This window comes from Vombatus ursinus, unplaced genomic scaffold, assembly GCF_900497805.2.
Source record: "Vombatus ursinus unplaced genomic scaffold, bare-nosed wombat genome assembly UNPS02014810.1, whole genome shotgun sequence".
Lineage (NCBI taxonomy): Eukaryota > Metazoa > Chordata > Mammalia > Diprotodontia > Vombatidae > Vombatus > Vombatus ursinus.
In genome coordinates, this window is record NW_020954588.1 from 7600046 (window position 1) to 7620783 (window position 20738).

Genomic DNA, 20738 nt, shown 5'->3' on the forward strand with positions numbered 1-20738 from the left:
CTAATAACTTTGAGATGATTTGGATATGTTAGAGAACTAATCCCAAGGTGGCACAGATAAGAGTCTGTACCTCCAAAAAGGGACCTATCAAAAAGAGACCTTCAAACTCCTGCCCTTTCCCTCCCCACCAACAGTCTTCCAATTCCTAAGGTTTCCTCTTGCTCGAATGCTCCCACCTCTAGTCCACAGATATATAAGTGACTCATCTTCCCTATGCTCTTCTTCATGATTCCTGTCTCTCTTCACCATCACATTCTGCCATTCCCACACTGTCTGCTTCTGTACCCCTTTTGCCTTTTGTCTCAAAAAAGATGCTAGCTTTGGCTAGATTAAAGTCTAGAACTATACTTTTCCACCCTCAAGGGGATCCATGGTGCAACTGATATGATTGCACATTCTTGAACATGTTGGGGACACCGAGATCAAAACAGAAACTCTTGGGGCAGCTAGGTGGCACAGTGGATAGAGCACTGGCTCTGAAGTCAGGAGGACCTGAGTTCAAATCTGGCCTCAGACCAAACATTTGACATGTACTAGCTGTGTGACCTTGGGCAAGTCACTTAATCCCAATTGCCTCACTAAAAAAAAAAAAAAAAAGAACAGAAACTCTTCAGTGACAACATATAGCACTGGCATTTTCTGGTACGGGAATGCCAATTCTACCAGCATGCTACCACCAATTTTATACTGCACTTTCTAAAGTCTGGGTGACAATCATGCCTACATATTGACTTGTGTTTTGGAACATCTCAGGCTGGAAAAACTATAGACACAACCTTAGAGGAAAAGTGAAAAGAGCTTACCACCTAGCACCTTCAGTTTAGAAGAGTGCTGACCAAAACAATCCATGGTATAATGCCTGACTTTATTGTCAAGACCTTAATCAAGGAGACAGTTTTACTAACAAATCGTGGGCTTCATGAGACACCTCAGTTGGCAGAAAACTACTCCATACCTAGTTGTAGAGAGACTGGAAAACTATTTCATTTATAACATAGCCTCAGATCCTCTCTAAAAATAATTCATCACTACCACTTATTGCCTAAAGAAGAATTACTTGGACTCCATGATAAGAAGGAAAAAATTCATGGGCATTTACTTCAGTGCAATAGAGACCACCTACTAATTTTTTAGAGACCGAACCAGATGATGGTTCAGAAATAGAAATTTCAAGGGAAGAAAACTTGGTATACTGTAAATCTGACAGTCAGTTTAAGTGAGGGGGAAGGGAGAGATTGAACTCAGAGACAATATTTTTCCTGTCTGGAACTTCAGCTGTAGAAACTCCTGGGGCACCAAGAATCTCCACAGAGCACTGTAACATTGCTAGCCAGCCTGGACCCTCCACAAATGCAGGTTTAAGGAGGTAGGATTACAGTTTTAAAAAAGGGACTATGATCAGACCAACTGATCTTTAGGTATAGGAACAACTACTTTAGGTATAGGAGCAGCTAGGTTAGCTGGTCTCAAGACACATAGGTTTATTTGACCAGTGACCAGACTTATTTAGATTATTACAGTGAAAACTGCAGAAGTGGTTACAGACACAGCCAGATCACTTAGGTTCATTGATGTATGTGGTGATTATTGCTTATTTATGTGCCTCAAATATATTTGCCTATTAGCTATGCATAATTTTTTGGTTTGTCTGCACATATGCTGCTATATATGGATGTTCTGTTATTATGTAAATTTACTGATGTTATTTATTGAATTGCTTTTTATACATATTTACCTGTATAGACATATTATGTACTATTGTGACATGTACATGTAATGTCATGCAGGTAATTTAGACCAGTATTCACTGAAAGCTCTATTCAGAATGTGAGACTATGGACAAATATGCCAAAACAGCCTTTTGCTGATACAAATTAATCCTTTAAATTAACTATTTAATTAATATTAATATCCTTTAAATGAATATTAATCTAAAGCAAATATAATTAAAGAGGTAAATACTGGGGAAAATGATATATCCCCAAATATTTATTTTAGATCAATTGCTATTGCATCATTCTCTTAGAATAGAAAATTGAGAATTGGTTACATTGAAGAACATTCTCTGAGCTCATCAGTAAAGTCCTTTTAAAGTCACCCATGAAATGTTAAATACAAGAAGGAGGTCTCCAAGACGTTGAATCAGTCTTCTGTTGAGGATTTATGGGGGGGCATGAGAAAGTATTGCACAGCTTGAGTTGGGGCTGGATTACCATCTGAACCCTTGGAGGGCATATTCATACTAATAACATCACAGAACCATTAAAGTACTATTTGTACCTTAGAAGTTTTCAGTTCATGAAATGTGTTCCATGTACTCCTCATAACCCATTGTGAATAGCTAACATCTATGGAGTTAGTGTGATGTTCCTATAATATTCTAAGCATTACGTAACTGGGTTATAGTAATTTTTGGTTATAGATGAAGCTTACTTGGAATAATTTTGAACTTGAATATAAACATTTCCTGTTTATTCATATTGTTCCTAGTGACCTTGCTGATGCTTTAGTGATCTTTCAGCTGTATGAAATGACTCGAGTCCCAGTAGAATGGAGCCATGTCAACAAACCTCCTTATCCTGCACTTGGGGGTAACATGAAAAAGGTAAATGAAGTAGTTTTGTATCTGTCATTCCATAGATTAGTTGTTACTGTACTGATCTCTCCCAAAGAATTCAGGGATTCACAAGGGGGTCTGATTCAAACAAACATTTCTTGAGGTGATTGGCTTTGTTCCATATATGTTTTTTAGTAGTTTTGGAAAGATATTAGTACCTCAAAGCAAGCATAATAAAGAGCCATTTTATGCTATCTCCAACCTGCGGTACTTTATAACACACAAATCTAAAACTTTAATATATTTCTTCCCTTACTAATCTGTCCTTCAAATTCTGTATCTACTGACTTAGCCTTTTTAGGTGGTATTCATTCATTCAATAAATATTTTTGAGTATCTGTACAAAATGCAAAACACTATGACAGATGTTATGTGTGATCCAAATAATATTAAGATATAGTTCTTGCCTTTAAGGAGTTTATAATTTATTTGTGAAAATAAGACATGCACTCAATTAACTATAATATAAAGCAGTATATCCTATGTCTTATGAATAATGGGCTAAAAGATACAAAAGAAGAAGAAAAGATAATTTCTAGCATAGATAGTCATGGGAAGAAGTGGGATTTGAACTAGGCCTTGAAGAATATACATGGTTCTATTAGCTAGGAACGACAAGGCAAAGGGGAGGATATCGTAGGCAGAGAGAATTGTATGAGCAAAAGGAAAGTCAAAGGCAAATTTGAGGAATGGTAGGAAAATCCCTTTGAATAGGCCAAGAAGATGAAACAAGCAAATAAATAAACAAATGAAAAGTTATAAAATATAAAACAACAGTGGCAACTCATGGGATAACAATAAAAAGAAATGATATTATGTATATATGGGTACTACAGGAATTTTTTCTTGGAACTTGTAAACAAAGAACTGTAGTATTTACAGCAATACTTTGTTCCTATTGGAAGAGGATTAAAAGGAAATTGAAAATTAAAAAAGTGAAAATTATAGACTTTATAAATTTTAACATGCTTATCCATTCATTCTTCACCATTTCTTTTAAATTTGCTGATTTTGAAAATCTGTCACTTTTTCCGTTCTTCCAAAAGATAATCATTTTTACTTCTACTCAAACCATTGGAGATACTGGTTTTCTCGAAACTCTTGGTTATTGTTCTCTCCCTAATTCCAGGATGCTATACTACCTTTTTAACTGCTAATTTTATTTGTCCTCTGAAGGTTTTTCTTATTTATGTCCAATAAGTGTGGCTATTCTCTAAGGCCAAGAGGGACAGTATTAGAAGGGAATTCATGCACTTTCCTGGCCTTAGTTACTACTTATAAACATGGCACAATTCCAAACTTAATCCATTTTCTGGTTGGTATCTCTAGGTACTTTTAGGCTATATTTAGTTGGGTGTTTTTATTAAAACCACATTTCAAAAAAGGAATTAACCTTTTCCCTCAAACTGACATTCTTTCTCAATTTGGCTGTAATTGTCAGTGATACCACCATCTTCCTAAGCCCCAAGCTTGCAACCTTGGAGTAGGTTTTTTTCCCCCCTCCAAACTCTTCTGTTTTACTCCCCACACATGTTGCAGTCAATTTGGCTATGCAGCATATTCCCATGTATTAATTTCCATTTTAAATTAGTAGATTTCTGCAGGCTTTTAGAAAGCATCTCCCATTTTAAATTATAAAATTAAATTGTATCCACTGCCTATTCTCCCACTAAAGAGGAAGTTCTACAGCCAGCACACTATGAAGCTCCAAAAATTGGGCATCTGTTCCCTTGCTTTTAAAATTTGTACATTTGGGCTTCTGGATTATGAATGTCTTTTAAACAGAGTTTATATATCTATGAAGACTACTGGAAATAAGAGAGAATTCATAATATTATAGCCTTATATTTATAGAATTTACTTTATGATGGTTATTTTTTAATATTTTACTTTTCCCAAATGCGTATGAAAACAATTTTTAACGTTCATTAAAAAAATTGAGTTCTAAATTCTCTCCCTTCCCTGCCTCCTCCCTGAGATGTTAACCAATTTGATATAGGTTATACATGTGCAGTCATGCAAAATATATTTCCATATTAGTCATGCTGTGAAAGAAAACAGAACAAAAAAAAACTACACACACACACACACACACACACACACATATACAAGTGAAAAATAGTATGCTTCATCTGCATTCAAACTCCATCAGTTTTCTCTGGAGGTGGAGAGTATTTTTCATCATAAGTCCTTTGGAACTGTCTTGGATCATTGTATTGCTAAGAAGTCATTAATAGTTGATAATCATACAATATTGCTATTACTGTGTACACTGTGCTCCAGGTTCTGCTCACTTCACTATGCATCAGTTCATGTAATCTTTCCAGGTTTTTCTGAAATCATCCTGCTCATCATGATTTCTTATAATATAATAGTATTACATCACAATCATATACCACAACTCATTCAGCCATTCCTCAGTTGATGGACATCCCTTCAATTTCCAATTCTTTGCCACCACTAAAAGAGCTGCTATAAATATTTTTGTGCAGATGGGTTCTTTCCTCTTTCTTTTGATCTCTTTGGGATACAGGCCTAGTAGTGGTATTTGCAAGGTCAAAGGGTATGTACAGTTTGATAGCCCTTTGGACAAATTGTTCTCCAGAATGGTTGGATCAGTTGACAACTCCACCAACAGTGCATTAGTGTCCCAATTTTTCCATACCCCCTCCAAGATTTATTGTTTTCCTTTTCTGTCATATTAGTCCATGTGGTGTGAGGTGGTACCTTAGAGTTGTTTTAATTTGCATTTCTCTAATCAATAGAGATTTATAGCATTTTTTCATAAGAATGATGTTTAATTCTTAAAAGCACAGCTGCTTTCATGTTCTCAATTTGGGGTATAAGCAGAACTAGTACTGATTACACAAGATTCTAAGAGATGCTTAGCTCATTAACTATATTAGTCTAGCAGAATTTTTATGGATACTTGTCTTTTATCTTTATGGTAAGGCTTATACTTATATTTGTAGCTTGAAAATTGTAACTATGCAGTGGAACTTGGAAAGAATAAGGCCAAATTCTCCTTGGTTGGGATTGGTGGGCAGGACTTACATGAAGGAAATTCCACTCTTACCCTGGCATTGCTATGGCAGCTGATGAGAAGGTAAGGATAAGTAAGAGCTAAATGTACTAACCACAAATTGTTCTTTCAACCAGTCACTTAAACTAAATTTTATAGTTGTTTTCATATTGTATAGAGAATAAAGGAAATTCAAAACAGAAAATGTTCATTCTAAAGTTTGATTTATTATTGATAAGCACCATTTAATATAAACCACAATGTATCTGAAAAATAGACTTGTTCCATTTATGAAACAGAAACAAAATTCAATGATTAATTTTACAAAACATTTCACAATGCAGATTGTTAACCTTTTGGGAAAAAATACACAAGTCTCTGGATTCTGGTTAGTGAACTTTATTAAATGCAATTAGCAAAGTGATGATGAATACGGTATAGATTTCTTTAGAACTGGATTATTCTATAACATGCACTTAAATGTTTATATCAGTGATCTGAAGGTATATATTATATTTCAGCATTTTTTCCATTGCAGGTACACACTGAATGTACTATCAGATCTTGGAGAAGGTGAAAAAGTAACTGATGAAATTATTATTAAATGGGTGAATCAAACTCTTAAAGAGGCAAATAAAAAAACTTCAATTTCCAGCTTCAAGGTAAATATAAGACTAATATAAGAACATTTCAAAGAAATTAAATTTAACATCAAATGAGAAATATGAACAATATGTCACATAGCTTAGATTTAGTGTAGGGCTGTATATTGGCAGCACCAAAACAAGTTTAGCTACAATAACAGAAACAACAACAAAAATGATAATAGCAAAGCTAATTATTTAGTGTTGTGTAGAGATAAAAACCCAAATATTTCAGTTTTTTAACTTTTGGCTGGTTATCTCAGTACCTATATTGACAGCTGAAGGGTATCAGAATAGGCAAGTCTATTTTATGAGAAAGGAAAACAAGCCAAAAGCCAAACATAACTTTGTCCTTTAAGAAATAAAACAAAATAAAAAAATAATAATTATTGCTATGTAGGACCTATAATGCTTTGTGCTCCCTGACAGCAGTTTCAGAACTGTACTGACATCAGTTCCAAGGCATAACAGAACCAGCCAGATACAAGTGGGACTGAGAAAACGGGTAGGAAAAAAATCTTGTCATCTAATTTATAATGGCCCTTAGCATTCACTTATACTCACTTTTAATCAATGAGTCATAAAGCATTCACACTGTATATATACATTCATATACATCCCCACTAATTTTAGTGCATTTCAAGTTTTTTTTGTTGTTTTTGCATGCATGCTCAAGTCAGAAACCTAAGCATGTTTGCTTGCACACATACAGTGAGTCATCTACCCTACTTTGCTATTTCATCTGCATTGTGTTTGTCATTATAATATATGGAAAACCTTCAGTCAAATTGTACGTTGGGGGAACACATAATAAAAAAATACTTTTAGGGGGAAAGGAGGGAGAGGAAGATTTGCTATTTCTTAAAATCAGGGCATCAGAAGCAAAAGTAATTCAAATATGGAGGTTAGGGAAAAGGAGAAGGGATCTTCTGAAACCCACTCTTCTCTAGTATGGGCAAGAGAAGGTTAAAAAATATGATAGTCATAGAAGCAGAACAATGAGCAGACTAGGATGTTATAAGGGGGGGAGGGAAAGAATTTGTAAAAAGAAGCTAACAGAACCCCCTAGATTTCCCCAAGAGTATCTAATTTTTTTTATCTTCCTGTTGTCTTTGAAAAGTAATAATGAATTCAGGACATTAAAAGTTGTAAAGACATGAATAAAAATCATAAAATTTTAGTGCAGGAAGATGCCTGAGATTACCTTTTCTGACTTAAACTGAAGCCATATAGAAGTTAGTAACTTGCCTGAGGTCACCCAGCATCATAGGATAGCTAGATTTACATAATTACTTCAGATGCAAAAACAGGAAGCAATGAAATTGCCTGATGTCAATAAATATTTATGGGCTACTATGTGGAAGTCCCTTTTCTCTAAACCCGGGATGAGAGGGTACAAAGAAATATAAGGCATGGCCCTTGTTCTCCAGTTTCTTATAGTTCAGTTGTACAGAAAAGATATAGACATATGAAAAGGTAATTTTGACAGAACCAGTCTGTAAAAGGTAAGTAAAAAATCAATGGTATGAGTCACACATGTTTTTAGGAGTTCAGAGGACCAAGAGATCTCTTACAGTTAGGGTGGTCAGAAAAGAAGAGGTAAAATCTAAGCTTGTCTTTGAAGGTTGGTTGGACAGGATTTTGGCAGGTAGAAAAGATGAAAGAGAGGTAGCATTCCAACGTTGTGGGAACAATGATTACAGAGTTGTGGGTGTGGTCCAATTTTATTTGGGAGACACTGAATAAAATAGCCTGGCGAAACTGATTAATTCATGACAGGAAGTAGTGAGAAATAAAGCTAGAAAGATTTGGGTTGGGGCTAGGTTGCAGATGGTCTTGAATGCCAGACTAAGGAATTTGGATTTTATCCTGTGGTCACTGGGGAGCTTTGGGCAAATGGTTGGAAGTGACCCTGGTTACCCTCTGGTCTAAGCCATACATGAAAGGAATCCCCACTCTGACACACCCAACAAGTGATCATCCAAGGAGGCAGCCCACATCACTTGGAGATGGCTCTTGGCTTAGCCCTCTGGGGCCCAACATAATCACTTGACAGCCCTTCAAACACTTGAAAACAGCTTTCATGATCCCCTCCCCCTTCTTCTGCAAGTCTTCTCTTCTGTAGTCTAAACATCTCCAGTGCCTTCAGCCAGTCCTCTTATAAGATGAACTGAAGGTCATGCTGGTTATACTTCAGCTAGTCAAATATGCTTCTTAAACTTCAGTGCTCAGAAGTGAACACAGTATTCAAAGTGGGGTCTGATGAGTGCAGAGAACAGTGGGGTTATTACCTCCTTATTCCTGAAAGCGATGCCTTTCTTAAAGCAGCCCAAGATGATGCTGCTATATCACTCTGTTGACTCACCAAGCTTCCAGTGCACTAAAACCCCAGATTTTTTTCAGAACTATTGTCTGTAACCATGCTTCCTCGACCTTTGAGGTTGATCACTTTGTACCTAAGCATGAGGCTTTTTATTTATCTCTATTGAATTTATTTTATTAGATTTAGTGCAGTACTCTAGCCTGGGTACTGGATTTTAGATTCTGACTCTGTCATCGCCAGCCTTGCATCCCCTTCAAGTATGATAAACATGCCATTGATGCCTTTATCCAAGTCATTGATAAAAATGTTGTACAGCACAGGGCCAAGTACAGATCCTTGGCATACTCCATTGGAAACCTCTTGCCATATTGGCAAGAAAGCAGTAACAAGAATTTTTAAAGGCTGTAACACATCTGTCATATGTATAAAAGGAAAACAGGATTTTTTCCCTGAGTTTCTAGGATGTGAGACTTATTGAAGATACCATCATATTTGATATCTTGCTTCTAATAGGGACATCAGGAGGTAAAGCTGGTTTTAAGGGAAAGTACTGAGGTCAGTTTTAAGCTCGTTGAATTTGAGGTGATATTGGGGTATCTTGATGAAATGTCTGGAAGGTCACTGGAAATGCGGCACTGCCTACCTAGAGAGAGATCAGGACTGGAGATTTAGATTTAGAAGCTAAATGCATAAAGCTCAGAATTAAAGCCAAGGGGATGAGGGGATGACATAAGGAAAAAAGCAGGCCTGGAATGGAGAATGTGGAATATTTGTCTTATGTTCCTTTAGAAACCAGGCGGTGACAGGGTCAGTGCACATGAGGAAAGTGGTACTGGACCACTAGTTCCTTGAAGATGGAAAAAACTACCAACCAGTGTTCCATCTGTTTCTGAACTTGGTCTCTTACTTAAGGTGCCTCCATATGCCACTTCTCTGTACCACCATAGAAGGTGTCTCCTCTCACTTTATTACCTTATGCGTACCCTCAACCCCCAGGTCCCTGTTTTTGTGACTGCAATTTTATGTTTCCTCCTAATTGCCTGGTGCTGAACTACTTGGTTTGCTGCACCTCTCTAGCAGGTTTTCCCAGAAAATTACCCCCTCTTTCATCCCCATTTTCTCACTAATCTTCATTCTCTCCTTGTCTACTATCTACAAACACACCCAAGTCTCATCCACCCTCAAAATGCCTTCACTCGATTCATCTGTCCCTGCTCACTGTTTCCCTCTATTTCTTCTTCCTTTTGTAGCTAAACTCCTTAAGAAAGCTGTCTATGATTGATGCTTTCCCTTCCTTTCCTCCCACTCTCTTCTTAACTCTCTGTAGTCTGACTTCTACCCTTATTCAACTGAAACTCTTCTCTCCAAAGTTACCAGTGAGATATCTCTTCCTGGTCAAATCAAATGGCTTTTTCACAATTCTCATCTCTCTTGACTTTTCTGCAGCATTTGACGCTGTTGATTAATGTCTTCTCCTTGGTACTCATTTTCTCTAGGTTTTGTGACACTGCTCTCTTCTGGTTCTCCTACCTGTCTGACCACCTTTCAGTCTCCTTTGCAGGATCTTTATCCAGATCACACCTGATAACCACAGAAGTGTCCCAAGGCTCTGTCCTGGGTCCTGTTCTCTTCTCCTTCCACTTGATAACCTAATTAGCTCCCATGGATTCAACTAGCATTTCTATGCAGACTCTCAGATCTCTCTGTCTAGCTGTAACTTCTCCCTGATCTCTAGTTTCATATATCCAGCTGATATTCAGACATCTCAAACTGGATGGCTGACAGACATCCTCAACTCAACATGTTCAAAACTGAGCTCACTATCTTTCAACATCCAAATCTCCCCTTCCCTAACTTCCCTGTTACTATTGCAGGTACCATCCTCCTCCCAGTCACCCAGGCTTGCAGCCTGTTGTCCTCAACTCTTCCATCTTTTTCCAAACAGTTTCCAAGCCCGGTCATTTCTACCTCCATAACACCTCCCATATATGCCCTTCTGAAGCGGCTACCACCCCGGTGCGAGCTGGTAACGCTTCTTGCCTGGACTATTGCAGCAGCCTACTGGTTGGTCTCTGCCTCAAGTCATCCTCCTTACTCCACTCCATCCGCCTCCCTTCAAATGTCAAGTTGATGTTCCTAAAGTGCAAATGTTACCATGTCAAATCCATCCCCCCCATTCAGTCAGCTCCAGTGGCTCTCTACTGCCTCCATGATCCAACCTAAAATTCTGTGAAGCACTTTACAACGTGGCCCCTTCCAACCTTTCCAATCTCTTTCACCTTACTCACCCCCAATGGATCCTGGACACTGGCCTCCTTACTATTCTTCACACCCTGTACACCATCTCCTGACTCTAGGAATTTTTACAGGCTGCCTTCCATGCCTGGAATGCTCTCCTTCCACATCTTTGCTGCCTAACTTTAAGTCTCACCTAAAATCCCATTCCTTACAAAAACCTTTTCCTGGTCTCCCTAATCTTAGTGCCTTTTCTCTGAGATTGTCTCTAATTTACCCGGTAGATACCCTGTTTTTACATAGCTGTTTACATATTATCTCCCTCCCTGCCCCTGCACCCCAGATAGAGAATGCCTAGCTGGCACATAGTAGGTGCTTAATAAGTATTTGTTGACTGACTGACACATATTTGGCTCCTGCCTGCAGTCCATCCACTTGTCCTCTTTCATCTCCCCTGTTTAGCTTATGTTTTATCTTTCCCAGAGAAACATTAAACATAGACTTAGGAATCAACAATCTGAAGGATGAAATGCACTGATTTATAGAACTTTCTGGAGTTTCAGATAGTTCTATTCCCCTTTCAGCATTATAACCCTTATGCATCACATAGCATAGTCTAATGGAAAGAACATCAGCCTAGAGGCCAGAATTCAGAGTCTTGGTTTGATACTTAGCTGTGGGACCACGGGCAAGGGACTCAACCTCTCTTACTTTTAGTTTCCTTATCTGTAAAATGGGCATATTAATACTTGAACTCCCTACACTTCCCAACTGTTGTGAGGAAAGCCTTCTGTAAATCTTGAAGTGGCATCTAAATGTGAACAGTTATTACATAGTATCAGCTGGCCTATTGAGACATTGTTCATATGCTAAATAATCATTTTAGCTTTATAAAGCTCCCTAATAGTACTTCCTAATATAGGTAGTGCCATTATAATCAGAATAAAAGACTGGTATTAATGTAGCTACCAAAGGGAGATTTTGGAATGATCTGCTGAAATGATATATAGTGGGGGAATGGCTAGAGAGATTCTAAGTTAGATGAAGAGAAGTGCATAAATGCCTTTATTTATATAGTCAAAAGAGGCATTTCTGATGGTTAATGAGGTTAGTAGTAATGTATTTATGGATCTTCACTGCTTGTTTTTTAGGATAAATCTATTAGCACAAGTTTACCTGTATTAGATTTAATAGATGCCATCGCACCAAACGCAATTCGCAAAGAAATGGTCAAGAGAGAAAACTTGTCCGACGAAGACAAGCTGAATAATGCTAAGTAAGTGCTGATGGTTCATTTGCAAATAAGTTATCCTTTGGATTTTGGGGCATTCTAGTAGAAAAACAGACTTTATTCATAAAATTGATATTGTTGTGATAGAGTGTGGGGGACGTTGTTGTAATAGAGTTTGTAATCCAGAGCCTTCCAGAAAATTATTCTTATTTACCAACATATTTCATTACTTACTTAAAATATATTCAGTGGAATTCAGTAGACAATAAGGGCCAGGAAAATAAGATGTTTTTCTTGTCTTTTCAAGATATGCCATTTCGGTTGCTCGAAAGATTGGTGCCCGGATATATGCCCTACCGGACGACCTGGTAGAAGTGAAGCCAAAGATGGTTATGACGGTGTTTGCATGCTTAATGGGGAAAGGACTGAACAAAATAAAATAATGAGATGTGTAATTAATATCCTGCCATGTTAAACATATTGAATGCCTCACAGTTTACAGAATTCTGAAGTTTAGTGGGTATAAAACCATTGATTATTTGTATGCACAATGGTTATATATTCATTAATGATATTTAGTATCCTGTTTATACTAGTTAGAATTTGTCAGCCTTTTTAGATAATATGATTAATTTAGTAATTAATTCTGATAGTAGAAAGTGTTCATTACCAACCTCAGATTTTTGTCATTGAATTATTTTCTTTTCTTTAAAATACCATTAAATCATGACTGGTTTGTTTTCTTTCATAATGTGAAAAAAGATCAACCAACTCAATACATTATTTCAGGTCCTGCTGGGGAAAATGAGCTTTGATTTTTGTGTTATTTAACTTTAATCACAAATATATTTAAAGTCATGCTCTAGAATTCAGCCTTTTCACTTTTTCTTTCAAATATGCAATATGATCAGCAAACTAGCCTTGTCTTGTATAATTTCTATAGTGTCTATAGTGTCTAAAATTGAAATATTGTTCATTGATATTAAACTTTTTATATGAGAACTAATTCTTGAATAAACCCAATATTTTGCTCTCTTGTTTAAACAGCTATAGCTTTTTACTGAAAACTTAACCAAAACTGTAATGCTATTACTTTCACATTTAGTAGTTTGATGTGACATTAAACATATGGCATATTAAACTTAGCAAAATGTCATTAATAGAGTGTATATTGTGCAAAAACATTTGAAATATCTAGAGTTCTACGAATGTGCGAGAATTTATCCAATTAGCAAGTCTTTACTTTGTGTCCAGCAACGTTCAATTTTTTGACCTCTGGTCTATGAATGTTTTAGGAATTCTATTCATTTAAACTCACTCTTGGTAACCTCCTCCCCCTTCCTTCCTGAGTTCTCTTTTTGTCCAGACCTCAGAGAGCATATAGCTAGACATGTTGACTTCATCTTACACTGGTCACAGCTCACTTAGGAACCAATAGATGATACTCGCTCTGTAAAAAAAATAAGGATGATATTTAGCATATAATACCTTTTCATGTTCTTTTATAGCTGGAGGGGCAATGTAGTGCAGTGACAAAAGAGCTGGATTGAGAGCCTGGGTTCAAATCCCAGCTCTGCTGATCACCACTTCTGTGACCTTGGCTAAATTGCTTGACAAATATGGCCCTCAGTTTTCTCATCTTTGAGATAAGGACATTGAACAAGGTGACCTCAGAGATCCCTTATCACGCTCTCTAGGTCTATGATCCTGTTTCCTTCAGATTGGGAATAGTGCTGGTATCTCTCAGGTACCAGTTGGATTAGATGAACTCTGAGGTCCCTTACAACTCTTGAAATGCTATGAATAGGGAGTAGAAATGTTTTAAGCCAATCCATTGTCATGGTTGGTTGCTACCACTTAAAATTCCAAAGTTTCCACCTCCAACCTCTGATGCTGTGCCATGTAACAAAAGCTCTATCCCTTATATTTCATAGGGAATAAGTAAACTGGATTTCCTCTTCTGTATTTACCACTGCTTAAAGTATGGATAGGTGTCAGGGAAAAGGAAGAACATCCATTTCTTTGGAAAGGAATATTTGCGATAAAATGATTTGCAAGTGGAATCTTAATGTAACATTCCTTTGCAAAAAAAGACATTTTGCCTTTATTTTCTATTGTGGCTAGGTCATTCCAATGTGTAGATTAGAAGGTGTTCTCACCCTCCAATGAGATCATTTAAATCACATTTAAAATTTTCCTCTCTGATATTATGTTATTAAATTTATATAAATTGTGAGTTGAGGATATTTTCCCCTGACAAAATGTATTTAATAAAGATGTTATATATATAGAAATGTGTCCATTTTCTTCCATTTAAAGAAAATATGTAACCTTTAAAATGATAAACCTACATTCCAGAAAATGAAAGAAAAGAATTTTAAAGTAGCAAATTTGTTTTTAAATAAAATACTTTTCATACTGTTATTTTAACCACCACCAGGTGGTGTTGGTAGCTGCTCAATCCAATCTTGCTTCCCAAAAAGAATCTGGGGCCTGGGGAGTCTCATGGTTATCCTGAGAATTTGCCTATGCCCATGCACGGCATAAATGCTGTACTCTCTACGGTTTTCACGTTAGTGACCTTCTATTTCTCAGCTTCACCTCTTGCAGGGCAGTGCCAACTTTTCGGCAAGGGACATGTGAAATCAGTGGAATTGGGAATTCTAACCCAATTAGAATTTGTATCTGAGCTCCCAACTTAACTGGCCAGACTTTTTGGATGTGCTTTATTTCTCTGAAGCCTTTGAAGCCATCTGATCTTGGCCTAATGGAATTAGTTCTCCACAGAAGATGACAAATGTTTTAGATACCATAAAGCAAACAAGTGACACATAATAATTAATACACCATGCTTAATGGAATACAACATCAAAGAGTCTGAAGCCCTTTCAGTCCTTGGGAACTCCCTTCCCCTCCCCTCATTATAGGAGCTGCTTTAAAACTATGGATTCCAGAAAAGGCACAGTTGGAATTGGGTTAGTCCTCCATAGCCCATTCATTGTTCATACACAAGTCTAGTAGAGTGGTCTTCAGATGAGGAGCTATAACCTTCCCTAGGTCTGAAACTCAGGCTCACGACACAGGAGACAGACTCAGGCCAAGGCAGAATACTTAGCAGATGATATTCTTGGCCCTAGTTATCTTGTCCTGGCAGGGATCACTAACCTTATATGGCCACAACTGTGCCATCATGGAACAATGGGGGAACTCGGCAGCAAGAAATTCGCCCCAAACAATGTGCATTCCAGCATCTTATCCTCTCTTCCCTTGACCCACAGATTCTATCACTTCCAGTGACCCCTTCTATCTTGATCCATACCCCAAAGTCCCCACTGCTCCTTGAAGCAGGGAGGAAGGGCAGCTCCACAACAAGAGGTGCTATTTTTTTTTTTTTTTGCAGTTCTTTGATACTTTTATGGGCAACATTTAACAGAAAAAAAGACCTAGTAGACAAGTGATCTAAATTTAGCATAAACTAAAGTCAATCTTATGAATCTGTCCTCAGGAAGAGATGACTTACACCTAAAGCCACAATTAAAAAAAACCCTTTTTGCTGCCATGGATTTAGAGTTCCTACAGTAACTTTTTGGTAGTTTCTGGGTTAGGATGGAGGAGAGGAAACTACTCTAGATACCAAGTTGCTGCTAGAGTTGACATACATTCTAGCATTCTCAGTGACCTGACTTTGACGCACTGGAATCAACATAAACTATATCAATGTGATGTCTGACCTATAGTTACGACAACTGGGCAGGTGCACAATTAACTGGATCAGCGTATCCAAAGAAAGGTTTTCACTGACTTCAGTTACTCTTATTGCTCAATCTGCCAGTTTCTTCAAGGTGGGTATGAAAGGAAAGGGAGATTTGACTCCTAAACCCCCAGGCTCAGGATCCAGGTTTCACTAACCCAACTGCTCTCCCCTTTGGGCTACAGTAGTGATTTGAACATATTTATCTCTGTTCCTCAAGGAGACAGATTGCACATTTCAAGCTGTGGATAATGTACATGTATATATGAACATAAACTGTATATATGAAGATATGTATATGTAATCTATATATGTGAAATAAAGAGAAAAAGGTTTTCAAATGCATAAAATAAGATATATAGGACAACAAAGAAAACCAATAGAAAGTTATCAAAATATTTTAAAAACAAGTTAAGAAAACTTATCTTAAAGAGTTGACCGAGATAAAAAGAGAATAAGTGATTTACCAGAGACACACAATCAGTGTGTATCAGAGGTAGGATGTGGACCCCACGTCTTTCCAACTCTTGGGCCCACTCTCTCATGCATAGTGCCTGGCACATAGAGAGCACTTAAGAAATGCTTGTTAACTGATTAGGCCATGTTGCCTCAAATATACATATAGATATAGATGCATATGTATGTATATATACTTCTACAGATAATGTCCTAACTCGTCTGAGAGCCATTGCTGATCTTAAATGAGAGGTCAGGAGACTCCTGTGGAATGAGTTCCTTCTTCTGTACTTTCCAGGATGTCCTGGATTCTTTCTTGATGCTCAGTCTCATCAAACCCATCCCTAGTGCCTGGAGAAACCGTATTCACATTAGGGTCTACTCCTTTAGGAAGCTGCCCCCAGATCTGATCAGTTCTTCATGTGCTAACCTTTCTTTTAGTGTGTCTACTCCATCTTTCTTGGCTCCATCAAACAAATGCAGTCCCCATTTCTCCTTTGCTGGCAGGTTACCACCTGTAAATTTCAGGAGTTTCTCTGAAGACTTGGGCTGCCAGAGCTCCACATCTCAGGTCTCAGTATGTTCAGTACAATTCTGCCCAGTACAGCACACTCCCCATATTTTCCAGTGATGATTTTAGGAGCCTCAGGCTGATTTTAAGCTTTTTATTGCCTGGATTTTGGCTGTCCTAGCCTAATGATATTTCCCATTTATAATATTCCCTCCTCAATTTTCCCTATTAGAATCTCTACCTTCATTCCAAGTACCACTTTCTACATTTAGTAGCTGTGTGACCCTGGGCAAGTCACTTAACCCTTGGCAAGTCACTTAACACTGAGTTTCCTCATTTATAAAATGAACTGAAGGAGATGGGAAACCACTCCGGTATCTCTGCCAAGAAAACCCTAAATGGGGGCCCAAAGAGTCAGACATGATCAAAATGACTGAACAAATACATATGTGTGTGTGTGTTGTCTTCCTTTGTTAGATTATAAATTCAAGGTGAATTCACTTTTGTTTTTGTATCTCCAGTGGTTGGCATATAGTAAAGACATAATAATGCTTTTTGATTAATTGCTCTGATGTAGCTAACTGTCTGAAGTAACACTGTTCCTTTATATGTGTTTTATAGATCAGTGCTTTGTGAAAGTATTCTCATACCAGGAAATCAGTGCACTTAAAAGATAGGAGATCTGACATCTAAGATTATCTGATTTGAGACAGAATAATCCCAGTGAACACTTGAGTGACTTGAGTGTTTTAGCTGGCCTAGTTTTAATTAAATAAATATCTGTTGTTGGATTGACTAGCTCTCACAAACCTATTTGGAGGGAGGGGTATGGACTGAACTAGAAGGTCACTGAACTAGAACTATGAGAGAGCATGATACAGAGTGTCCCAAAAACCTTAGTGCAGTTTTAAGCCATTAACATTTAAAACTTCACTAAGACTTTTGGGATACCCTATACAGAAAGAGCTCTCAAACTCTGATTTGAAGGAAGATAAGAGGTTCTTTGGTTTGGATCCACCTGCACTTATTTTCCTTAGAGAATGCGGAGCTGCCCAGGGGCTGAGGTCATTGTGTGCTACAGCTGCTCTACCCATCCTTGACTCCAATTGTAGGTTACGTGTGTCTACATATGAGTCTATCTTAAGATGGCTCGTAGGGATGAGTGAACAGATAGCAACCTCTGTGTTCTCCTCCACCCCTCTCCAAGGAAGATTTTGATTTCTGCAGGGAAAGGCTTCAGGAGATCACAGCTGGTCATTCTCCTCTCCTCAGAGACAGGATACTAGGCTGGAATGATATCTATCTGCCCCTACCCCCCCAACTATTGAAAGTCTAGGGAAATAAATTTTCGGGTCAAGTCACTCTTCTAGGCACTATCCCTTAACAGGGATGCTCTATCTGAAAGTTTAACTGATTCTCTCCCACCAAATGCCAGTTCCACATAGACCATCACACGTAGTACGAAGCAAACGAATCCATTTATCCAAGCTAAAAGCAAATAGAAATTAGAGAGTCTGTACAGATTAGAATGTAATGGACAATACATAGAACAAATGGACTCTCTGACTGGGGGTGAGAACAGCCAAGAGAAAGTCCTTAATCTCAGCCAAGGGGAAATTCCCTAAAGTCTTTAGTGTGGCAAACTGGGAATAGAATCCTCTTCTTGTTGGCCTCTTCTCAATATTTCTCTCCCTCAAGGGATCTCTCCCTGAAGAAAGCCTGGAACCTCATGTCTTCTTTAAAAGGCAAAAGTCAGAAGCCCAGAATCTCTCCTTTCCCAAGCTGTCAACTCCACCCTTCACAGAGGTCAAGAGCATTAAAGGATCATTCTCTCTTCCAATTAGGAGTTTGATGAAAATACCAGGCTTGAGCCCTGGATCACACAATGAAAATCCATGTTGGGCTCATATAAAGTATGAGAAATAGACCATTATTATCTATCAGTTGTCAAAAATGCTTTAGGGAAGAGTGGAGTTGGTTTTAGTGCCTACAGAGATTAACATTATCAAATTACCAAGCCCATAGGTATGGCATTTTACAAAATACCCAGTAACATGACAGAACTGGAGATAGATTACATGGTTCTTGATTTCAGAGGGGTTTTAATTTAAAATAGACAAGAAAATGATTTTTAAAATATGTAAAATATTGAAAAAAGCATATCTAAGTGGTTGGAAAGCTGTTAAAAATCTAATATAGTAATGGAGCAATTGGACCGGAAATGAAAACTGAGTTCTAGTCCTGGTTTTGCCACTAACTCCTGGTATAGCCTTTTTAATCTATAAAATGGACAGAACGATTTCTAAAGTCTTCCAATTCTAGAAGATCAAACCTAATGTTGACTTGGAATGGCCTCTGAATGATGAGAAAAGACACATGTTGGCTGATGAAGGAAGAAGTGGGTGACAATCAGAAAACATGGGGATGATCTAAGTTAGAGCATATGCAAAGACAGTAAACAAATTGTTCTCATTGTAGCAGACAGGAGCAGGCAGGGCCATAGCAAAGCTATTCACATGACGCAGTGTTTATTTGCAGCTTTAAAGTCATCTAGATAATAGTACTGTACTGTACCATAATTGATAGTTACTTTGAATAAAAAGACATAACAATTAGATGGGACCAATACATTATTCATGAATCTGCACTTAGGGCACTTTAATCATACATAAATGATGGCTTCATCTGAGAGAGACAGAATTTTGGAAAGTTAGAGCTGGAAGCAATCTTATCCACTGTTTCGCTCTATCCAACTCCCTCAGCTTACAGATGAAAAAAAAAAATAAGGCTAAGGAAAGTTAGCTGACTTGCCTAGTGTCTCACAGCAAGTAAGAAGCAGGGCTAGGATTGAACTCAAGTCTTTTGAAAACATATCCAGTGTTCTATTACATATATTTTAATGTACACATGTACATTACATATACACATACCATAATTTCATTGGTGTACCTACCACTAGATGGTCGTGAAGAATTACTATAGTTAAAAAATGAATCATCCCCTAGCTCAGTGATGAGCCTCCCTGAGTTTAGCTAGGCTAATCCTAGAACAGACACATAGTTCATCATTGAATCTGTACTTGAGTTTTTTAAAAAATAGCTGGATTTTTCTATCTGTTCATGCATTTATTGTGGTACGCTATTCTGATTGAAGGATATGAAGAAAATCTGACCTTAACCAGATATGTATTTAGAAAAGGGAGGATTATTTTAATAAGCAAATAATGTCTTAGTATTATGACGAAAATAGTTTTGATCTCTTGGACCCTCTGGAAGGGTCTTGAAGATCTCTAGGAGTCCAAGGACCACACTTTGAGAATCATTGCATTAGAGAAAGCATCAATGGGTTATATTCTAGAGAGGGTTGTCCCGGGAATGAGGGGTCTGCATCCAAAAAAAGTAAATTAATTTATTCTGACATGACATATTATTGATGAACCCAAGTGATCTCAGTAATTGCCATTTCTCTATCTACATGATTTTAAACCACCCCTTTAATAATATGCCCTAGAATGCTGAAGAAAGTGAAATTATGGCTTAATTTGAAGATTCTACCCTCTACCACCTCATGATATGAATATCATGTTTGCTTTCTTTTGCCCTGTGGCACTTTCCCATTTCTCTACCATTTTTAAAATAAAATTACTGACTGCAAATCCGCAATCAAATCCACTATTTTTTTCAGTACCTTGATTCTCTTGCCATCTCCTCATTCATCACTTTCACCTTCCCATTAACCACTTTTGTTCACTCCTTCCTAGTCTGAAGATCATTCTCCTTGACAAGAGAGAATGCAAAACAAAAACTGAATCTTTCTCTTTTCTCCTCCATTTGTTAAAATCATACCACCTACTCTGAAAGCAATCTACTCTGAATCATACTTACCTTTCTTTTTCTCTCAATCTAGCTAAAGCCCCTCCCCTGTGAAGGCTGCCCTTCACAGCTTCAA

General features: G+C 37.6%; 1 protein-coding gene across 3 annotated transcripts in view; it reads left to right on the top strand.

Moving 5' to 3' along the window:
* The window catches only part of PLS1 (plastin 1), a 145662-nt gene extending 131320 nt beyond the window's left edge, over positions 1-14342 (top strand). For all 3 annotated transcript variants that reach the window (XM_027875906.1, XM_027875907.1, XM_027875908.1), the window contains exons 12-16: positions 2491-2605; positions 5590-5723; positions 6178-6301; positions 11993-12117; positions 12380-14342. In XM_027875906.1, coding sequence (XP_027731707.1) covers positions 2491-2605; positions 5590-5723; positions 6178-6301; positions 11993-12117; positions 12380-12515 — 634 coding nt within the window. In that variant the 3' untranslated portion in view covers positions 12516-14342. The remainder of the gene's footprint in view (positions 1-2490; positions 2606-5589; positions 5724-6177; positions 6302-11992; positions 12118-12379) is intronic.
* Positions 14343-20738: the final 6396 nt, after the last annotated feature.